The following is a 10000-nucleotide window of genomic DNA, read 5'->3' on the forward strand; positions in this document are numbered from 1 at the left end:
GCGAAAGTCAAATTTTCCTCCAAAACTTCTACAACTTTTTATAAACAATTGACTGACAATCTTCTCTACTCTCTAAACCAGAAATTCTCTTATATTAACCATCTATGACTTAAAATATAAAGGTAAAGAAATGTAAAAAAAAAAAAATTATGGAGTTTTATTTCTTCCCCCCTTGTGCTGGAATACAAGATGTTAATATATTATATTACATTACATTACTGATGTTATATGTCAGAAAAATATGACATGGAGTCTCATGAATATAACAGTAAAAAGCCTATTCCAAAGGCAGGCAAACACAAAAACCAATGCTTACATACAGACAGTTTCTACTGATGGGCAGACTTCTGTTTGAAACCCTGGAAAAAGCAGTTCAGTTTTGAGTATTCAGTCTGTAATAAATTGTAATAAAACAATGATAACAGTCTTCTGATTGTCCTGAACACATACTTAGCTTTATTCTAGCCATTATGTACACTGTTCTACAATTGAACAGGTTTTAACGAAAGAAAAACCTATTTTTGATAGCCGCTACGATTCCTTAAAGGAGCTACTCTTATGGTCCCCCAAAGGTTCCATAATACAGACCACCCAATATCTAAGAATTCTCTCATAGTTGGTCTTCACCAGAATAGTGCTTTTGATTTGACATCGTGATAGAATATAAAAGGACTTGGGGCAAGAGGGTTCTTTCCCTTCCCTACATTGTTTACCTTGTTCTTCCTATTCACTGTTCTCATACAAATGTAGCAACAGCGAGCAGGTCAACCAAATTCCCAACAATTAGTCAAGTCTGTGAAAGAAACACACCACAAATTCCCCAGATTTTTCATAAGGGAAAGCAGGTGGATTTGAGGAACTATATCAACTACCAAAAGTAAGTTACTTCCTTTGTTAAAACCTGTTATTTGATAGCTTAGCCATTATTTGTCCTCCAAGAAACATACCGTACATAAGAAACTGACAGGTCATGAAATGGCCTATCTCATGATTAAGTAAACTCAACTACCCAAATGAAAAAATGGTCCAAGGTAGTCAGTCACAAGAGTTACTACTGGTCTCCTTTTATTCATGATACCCATTAGGGTTTAACAATGCAGGAAAGTAAAAACAAGTACCTGTGTGTTATTCTGTGGTTCTAAAGTGACTTAACTAATTATGTAGGGATGTGATACAGAATTAATAGTATACTAGAAGAAACTAGTTCTCCCCTCTGCAAGCCCATTTTCTAAATTATTCCCTCAGAATGGTAGGATATCTGAAAGAATCGATGTAAATATTTGACCCTCAGAATGGTAAGAGATGTAAAAATTGGACAATTATTATTATAAAGGATTAGTTTATCCAGACCTCTGAGCCTAAAAACGACTCTTCATGAGCTGGTTTTCAGGAATTAATCCTGAACAAAGAAAAATTTAGAATATTAAGGAAACTGGTTTTACTTAGGAAAATGATGATCCTATTAAATAGGAAATCTTTGCCTTCAGCAAGAATGCCTTTTAATGTTGAGTTTCGAAAATATGTTTCTTTGATGGTTCCAAACTGGACAATCAACTAATAAGTGTTGGACAGTCATTGGTGTCTGTCATGTACGTACTACATTTCATTGGGTCTGGATGTGGATTTGACATCAAATGACCATGTGAAAATCTAGTATGGCCTATGTGCAGTCTTGTCAATAAAACTTCTTTAGCTCTTTCTTTTTGAGATGATGACATCCATGAATTAACTTCACTTTTTATATTTCTCAGTTTGTTTGTAGTTGGCATTGATGCCCAATCTGTTTTCCAGTCTTGATATATTAAAGGCTTAATTGAGGCTATCCGGTCTGATACTGGGGCATGTGTCATTGTTGATGGAATAGTGGAAGCTAATTTGGCAGCTGCATCTGCTTTTTTTGTTTCCTTCAATTCCAACATGTGCTGGAATCCAACATATTTTTATTAATAGGTCTGATTGGATAAGCTGATGTATTTTTATTTGGATTTCTTGCACAAGGTGATTTGTAGACTTGTACTTGTTTATAGCATCAAGAGCACTTTGTGAGTCACTGAAAATTATGGTGGAAATTGCTCTCTTCTCGGATATTATGTCTAATGCTATTCGTATGGGTGCGAGTTCAGCTGTGCATACTGATGATATTGGGGGAAGATTTATCTTAACTAACTTACCTTTTGAGAATGCTGAAGCTCCTACTCCTGTGTTGTTTTTTTATCCATCTGTATAGATCATAAGTTGATCTTCCTTTCTTCTGATGTGCTCCAACGCATGTTGGCGGTACATCTCTGCGTTTGCCATATTTCTTTTTAGAAGATATGATAGAGCAGTACATATTTTTACTCGTTTCAAAGTCCAGGGTGGTGGGAGTTTCATTGCTGAATGAAAAAATTGGTTTAATATTATGTGAATTCATTAAACATTTGGTTCTTTGTGGCAAATAGCCAGCACTATAGTTTCCAAATCTTTGATTATAATTCAGAAAGCAGGCAGCAGCAGGAGATGCTCCTGCTTGCAGGGAAAGGCCCTACGCATAGTTATTAAGTTGCGGTGATGTTTTAGGGGTAATATACCTGCTTCTACTAACAAGGAGTTCATAGGGGATGATCAAAATGCTCCCTTACACAAACGTATTCCTTCATGATGCAATGCATCTAGTGTTTTTAATGTAACTTCTGAGGCAGATGAACATATTGGGCAACACTAATCTATTATAGATAGTACTGTTGCTTTATATAACATTAGCATGGTGTTATGTCCAATTCCCCATTTGGTATGTGATAGTTTTTTCAATATGGCAAGGGCTTTTATGCCTTTTGCTTTAATATATTTGAGATATGCTTTCCAGTTCAGGTGCTGATCAAGCACCATTCCTAGGTATTTAACATTTGTGCAGAATTTAATTTCGGTATTATAAAGATAAAGCTTAATTGTTTGGTGTTTTAACCATCTTAATAGAAAATTATTGCATTTGTTTTAACTATTGAACATTGGAATCCTACTGAATTTGCTCAGTTGGTAATATCTGAGATGGCTGTATTGAGGATTCTTTGGGCATGTCTTAGCGTGCTACTTGTATAATATATGGCAAAGTCATCAACATACAAGCTGTTTTCAACTTCTTTTGGTAAATTTATTGTAATATCATTGATTGCTAGAGCAAATAGAGTACAGCTTAAGACACTGCCTTGGGGGATTCCTTCTTCCAATTCATAAGCATTTCAATAAGAATTTTCTATTTGAATTTGGAAATTTGTATCTGATAGAAAATTTGTTAATAAAAATTGGTGAATGGCCACTTATGCCTTCAGAGTTAAGTTTTTGCATTTGGAAAATTTTGACCTACATGGAAAAGTCCACAAATATTAACCTGAAAATATATGTTATATGGGACTCTTGGGTTCGAACCTAGGAAGAAATTCCTGAGGTTTGAGAGCCCCCTCACCACGTCAAGGTGGTCCCAAAATGAGGGGGTAAAAATTGGACAATTGTCTGCATGACAAATATGCTGTGCAAGACATTCATCAAGGGACACAGCATACTAGAAGAAACTAAAGTTCTTCCCTCTGCAAACTCATCTACATTACTTCCTAAGAATGGTGGGATATCTAGAAGAAGAAAAATACAATTTGGACCATTGTCCACATGACAAATATGCTGTACATGATGTTCAAGAGACACAGCATACTAGAAAAAAGTAAAGTTCTTCCTTTGCATGCCCATTTTAGACTACTCAGAATGGTAGATTATCTGAAAGAACAGATATAAATATTGGACCACTGAAAGTACGTATGACAAAATGACAAATTTTTTAATCAATTTGTATTTTTCATAGCTAACAAACCTGAGGTCTTAACAACAGGATAAATCTTCTAGTGCTAGCTGGGAAACAAGGAATCTGTGGCACCTGGCAACCCTGCATATACGCGGTGGATGTTTGGTCTTCGACCAAGCTCGGACCCCGCAATATGCCAGTCTTTCTTTTACCACCATAGAGACCAGAGTTTTGCTTCGCTCTCCTTTTCCAAGCAGTTCTGTGGATGTCAACATGTTAGACAAACTTTCTTTGTTGCCATGTTGAACTTCCGTGGGACAGATGCTGTTGCAGTATATACATCTTTAACTCTGCATTGGCATCGCTTACGTAATGGGTGATAGGCTAGTCCGTCTGTTCATCAAGGGACATAGCATATTAAAGTTTTCTCCTCCCTGCAAGCCCATCTTCTAGATTATTTCCTCAGAATGGTAGGGCTTCTGAAAGAATAGATCTACATATTGGACCACTGTCTGCATGACAAATATCCTGTACATGATGTTCATCAAGGGACATAGCATACTAAAAGAAAGTAGTTCTTACCTCTGCCAGCCCATCTTCCCATCTTCTAGATTATTCCCTCAAAATGGTGGGATATCTGAAAGAATAGATCTACATGTTGGACCATTGTCCGATGGCAAACATGCCAAAACAAGTTGGTTTGGAAAAGCTATACTATCAAATACTTTGCTCAAAAGACAGCTGCAGGGCTGCATAAAAAAACTTACACTTTCTATTTGCATGTAATTTACAACGTATCATTGCTTAACCATGTGTGGGCAGAGTATCTCAAGAATATTTCTTTAAAATCTACCTACCTGTTGATACAGATTTTTGTTAATGTGGACCTAATCATTATCATTCCTTATATGGCAGTCCCAGTTAATGGCGGGGTTTCTGTTTCCGGCTGAGCCGCTAACCAAAAATCGGTGACAATAGCATTAATAAACTGCTTAATGGCTCTGTTAACCGGGGATCAGTGCTGCTGTTAAACAGGAATTGGCGCCAATAATCCAGTCAATGGCATTGTTAGACAAGCGCCGTAAAACTGGATTGTTGTTTACCGATGCCGCTGGTAGACAGGGACTGCATGTTATAAGGCACTTACAAAATAATGGTTTGTACACATGTACTTGAAAATCATTTACATTGCGCCAATATCAAAGAGCATGAAAAGTAAATACCTAAGAGTTGACACTGCACTGCCCAACAAGCTCAACCAATTTCCCATCCTTATACAGTTGCCGTGTCTCTGTGCCACCACCTATGAATTTTCCACCTACAAATACACGTGGTACCTATAAATACAAAAAAACAATACATTTACTATTACCACGTATTACTTATTCACTTTGAGAGTTTTATAATGGATTTATAATCAAAACCATCATACTATTGCTAATAATTATTATGCTAACTTTAAGATTCATAACTGACCAGGTAGAAATCTTGAAATTTAGAAGTATGTCAAGAGATGTGGATCATAGTAGAAAAGATTAGGCTTTATACCAACTAATGACTTTAATTAAAAAGAAATTACCTAAAATGATAGTTTCCATCAACACATGAATAAGGATACAAAAAACTTGCTACGCCCAAATCAGTTGGTTACAGTAGTAAATTATATAAACAAAAACTGTAACAGTCAATATATCACTTCTAGAGCTAATGGTGAAACATTTATGCAGCACCTTATTACCATAATAAATCAAGCAACCTTACTGTTCTGGCTCCTGTCATGATGTCCAAAACATCCTGAACTGCAACTCCATCTTTTTCTTTGTCTATTTCATAGACTTCATAAGGTGTCCCCAGGTCATCAAACACCTAAAAATACTAATAACCATCAGAGAGAGTAAACACATGCTTCTTACAAACCTAAAAATACCAATAAAAAGCAAAAATATTACAAAAAACACAAAGTTTAAACCAATCTAATAAAAAGTTCCCAGTCTCAAGGAAATGCCGGGTAACAGACAACCCTTGATGGAATTGCCAGAGTAGGGTTGTTTGAGCAAAGGAGTCTTTTGGGTGGTAGCCTTGGAAAATCTGCCAGAAGTTCCATTAGGTCTGGGAACCATTCCTCTTTCAGCCAATAAGGGCTATCAAAATCATGAACACATTTTAGTGTTCCCAGAATTTGTTGATTACTTATCTGATCATGGTCAGAGGAGGAAAAGCAGGCAGATATTTTCCTGACCAATCTTATAGCATGGTGTCTGTTGCCCATGCTAGGGGATCTGGGGAACAAAAGAGCAGAAGTCTCTTGTTTCTTGATGTGGAGAATAGGTCTAAGATCGGGGTTCCCCACAACATCAAGAGGTCTAGACAAACTTGGTAATTCAGAGTCCACTCTGTTGGTAAAACTTGTTTCTGACAGCTCAATTCATCCAGTAGAATGTTGAGTTTCCCCTGAAACGAATCTTTTCAACAGATGATATGATTATTTCTGCCCCACAGCAGGAGGACTTTTGCCATCTTGTAAAGGGAGAACGAGTGAGTTCCCCCTTGATCTTTTATGTACCAGAGGGGAATTGTCTGAGTGTATCATTTATCATTACAAATTTGCCTACTACCTCCTTGAAATGTTGGAGACCCAGGTGAACAGCCCTCAACTCTGACATTTATATGCCAATTCTTTCGTTCTTGAGACTATTTCCCCGAGACTTTGTTTCCTAGGTTGGGTTTCACTGGTAGGAGGGATTTTTCATCCAAAAGTCTGCTCTCTACCTTCCACCAACTTAAGTCTGACTTTATTTCTGGAATCACTGGAAAAATGACCGAGTCCAGGAATACCTTTCTGTCCCAGTTGGCTCTTAAATAAAACTGGAGCGGTCTCAGGTGCAATCTGCCTTGATGAATGAATTGCTCCATCGATGATAATGTCCTAGCAGACTCACACAAGCGTTTTGCGGAGCAGCGATTAAAGCTGAGAAATTTGCTGGCTGTTTCCAGGCAACGACCAGTATTCTTTTCAATCTCGAAAACAAAAACAAAAACTCTGAGAGCCTATCATCATCCCCAAATATTGAATTTGCTGAATAGGAGTCATGTGATGATTTCTTGTGAAAAGTTTTTTTAGGTCCTCTGAACATTTCAATTCTGATTAAGGGGCCCAGCTGGCTAATGCCATGAAAGGGATGCTGTTACAGCGGAGAGAGACTATCTTAGGAACGAATGACGATGATGTAGAACTCTTGGGGAGCTTAGAAGAATCAGCTAAGAGGCCTTGAGTAGGACTTTTTCTGAAGGTCCAAAACGATCTCTCCCACGATTGAATGGGGGAAAAGGTGAAGCAGATCCTAGGAAGAACTAACAACGCCCACCTCTGAGACTGTGACTATTCTGATGGTGAAGGAGCACCAAAGTTCTCTCTCCTTGAGAACACTGAAAGAGAAAAGGGTCGCAAGTCTCAAAGAACCATCCCTAATTGCCTTGTCCGTGCATGACAGCACACCAAACAAGCCTGCCACAAAGTGCTCGTCCAAGCCCTTAAAGTTTTCTATCTTCTTTGCAAGGGCTCATACCATACAAACTAGAGAGCTGAACACCTCGAAAACCTTGAAGAGCATCTTAACTAGGTGGTCCAGTTCACCCAAAGAGAACATAAACTTCGCTGAAGCGAACGCTGAATGACGAGAAGAGTCGATGAGGCTGGAGAAGTCCCCTTGGGAAGAGGAAGAGACTTCCAATGAGGGAGCTTCCCCAGTGGTGCATGACAGGTATCTCCTCTTAACCATATGAGAGGAGGATGGGTGATAGTAACCTTGCCTTGCTCTCTTTTAGCCGAGAGCCAGTCTTCACTTTCTTTCATCGCCTTCTTGGAAGATGAGGGAAAGAACCATCTTGAGGAGCCTGGAGCTATCTTCTTGGAGGCTCCTCATCAGGAAGGAAGAAGCAAGCAAGGGCAGGGAAGCTGAAGTGGAAAAGCTAGAAAACTTGCCAACAGGTATGCTGAAGGAAGAGCAGTCTTAGTTGATCTCCTCTTTATCCTCTGACTAGATTGGAGACAGGGATAAATCCTGAGCAGTCTTGGAGGCGGGAACTTTCTTCAGGAAGCTCATAATTTCAGAAAGCTGTTGCCTGATGGGTGCCAAAGAAGGGTCATCTTGATCCGAGGTGGGCGCTGGGTGCTTGAGAGAGGAAGACAGGTGATGATGAGCTGGCAATGGGTACATGGACGGTGGCGCCAGGTGCTTGGAAGCTGGTGCTGGGTACACTGGAGCTGGGACTGGCCTCTTGGGAGTGGGAGCTATGTGCTACAGATGAGACAGGAGCTTAGGTGACCGGCACTTGGAGTTATGCTTCGGGCGCTTGGCATCCAAAACAGGTCACTCTACAAAAAGGTGAGAACATCATTGGTAAATCCCATGAATTGGAAGGATTGAACTGAGGCAAAGGCTGAGGGATCCACAGCATAGCTGCAGGATGGGTGTGGGCGGCCAAAAGCCTCCTTGTAACACTTAACAGGCAGCGGAGAAGACCGACCGGTGTTGTACATGTGGTTCTTCAATTGCTGGGACGAATCAAGGAAGGGCGCCATGAGGAAGCACCTGTGGCACCCGTAATCAGAATCCAAACTGGAAGACAAACGATGCACATCCAAGGACATGCCTTTCCAATGGTTGTCTGTCAAAACCTGGGATTTTGCAAAAGGCTCAGCTGAGGGGGTGGCAACATGTGGGCAAATCTCACAAGCTTCCCTTGGACCTCAGGCATTTCTTCTCCCAGGGTTGGGGGAGAGAGACAGTGACCTTCGTCTAGGAGAGCCAGGGGAACAGGACGACACCTCCTTCACTTGCACTTCATTACACACTTTCTCACAAAACACTGTCCATTAGGACTTTCAGGGATGCCCCTATCTCAGATACAAATCACTATTAAGTTCAACTTCTTATCGAACCTGGATTCGAGATTGGTAATGGCACTGGGGTCAGAAGAATGGGAATATGTGTTACAATAGAAGGAGGGTTGGGGATAGGAGAGATTGTGACCAGGTGTAGAAGGAATAGCAAGACTTACGATGTGCCGTTAGGCTTAGGGAAGAATCTAGGCTAACAGAAGCCCTACTCTTGGCCCAAGTGGCCACCTTTCTCTTCCTATTCCTTTCAAGCTTACTAAGGTGAGATTCAAGAACTTCCACTTTCTCTCATCCTAATCCTTGCGCTCACCAAAAGTATTCTCCTTAAAACATACCTGGCCTCTACAGTTACTGCACATGGTATATGCATCATAGCAAAGTCAGCCTAGACTTACAGCCTTCACTACAATACAAAACACTAGAATCAGACATAACTAATTCTGATTCAAAAAGCTACACCAAACACAAAAACAAAGGCTACACCAAAGCAACAATACTTCACCGACTTCCAGCGAGAATACTAAAAACACTGGTGAAACAGGGCTGAAGCAGCTAGACGATGTTGCTCAAATGGGCAGTAAAAGCGGAATGACACCCCAGTGAAAGTCATTATCCACGTACCCGCACAATGGGCGGGGCTTGTTACCTACACCATGCAATTGAAATGATACCATGACTTTTTAAATTTAAGGTTGCCGTGTGAGTGAAAGATAAGGCTAATAATTACTTGGTAAGTTACTTACGTATATGAAATATACAAGCATAAATGTTAATAATTCTTACCTTTTTAGCCATCTTGCAGTATGGGCAATAAGTTTTTGAAAAGATCACAACACAGTTTTCCCTAATCTTATTTCTGACATTTTCAGCCACTGGACCTTTCATATCAACAGCTGCCACCTGGCAGCTTGGGGAACCTCCCATCAGAAGAGTGTAGTATGGCCAATCAGCTCCTGCAAGTTACAATATGTTTCAGTCACAATGATTTTTATCAATCACAATAGAGAAAGTAAGAGAAAATTAGGAGTACTTTTCTTTAGGCATGAAGGTTTATAAGTAAGTTTAAAGGTTATCAAGTACTATTCTAGCTTGTTTAAAATTCAGTTTGTTCCAAAACAGCTGATTTCAGCTCCAATGTTATATGTAATCAGATTAAAAAAGATAAGTACTTGGACTTTGGTCACTAATATGTCTTCTGTGTTAAAATAAAAATATTTTAAAGTAATATCACAAATTTTTAAATCGTCACTTTCTTATATTCTGATGCAAATATAGGGCACGGACCAACACAACAATTTCTTATGCAAATAGTTTTCTACCTGTATCTG

General features: G+C 39.3%; 1 protein-coding gene across 10 annotated transcripts in view; it reads right to left on the reverse strand.

Annotated features, from left to right (window-relative positions):
* Window positions 1–9648, reverse strand: part of LOC135221944 (uncharacterized) — a 40125-nt gene extending 30477 nt beyond the window's left edge. The window contains exons 1-6 of one of the 10 annotated variants that reach the window (XR_010316134.1): window positions 9456–9648; window positions 5534–5638; window positions 4996–5109; window positions 4355–4409; window positions 321–359; window positions 143–177 (exon numbers count right to left, since the gene is read on the reverse strand). Coding sequence is in view for 6 of the 10 variants with exons in the window: in XM_064259985.1 (XP_064116055.1) it covers window positions 4996–5109; window positions 5534–5638; window positions 9456–9596 (360 nt within the window). In the remaining 4 variants the exon portion in view is untranslated. Of the gene's footprint in view, window positions 1–142; window positions 360–4354; window positions 4410–4995; window positions 5110–5533; window positions 5639–9455 lie in introns of those variants that run through there. The other 9 variants (XR_010316133.1, XR_010316132.1, XM_064259985.1 and 6 more) reach the window with 9 other exon arrangements.
* Between the last annotated feature and the right edge of the window lie 352 nt (window positions 9649–10000).

This window comes from Macrobrachium nipponense, chromosome 3 (genome assembly GCF_015104395.2).
Source record: "Macrobrachium nipponense isolate FS-2020 chromosome 3, ASM1510439v2, whole genome shotgun sequence".
NCBI lineage: Eukaryota > Metazoa > Arthropoda > Malacostraca > Decapoda > Palaemonidae > Macrobrachium > Macrobrachium nipponense.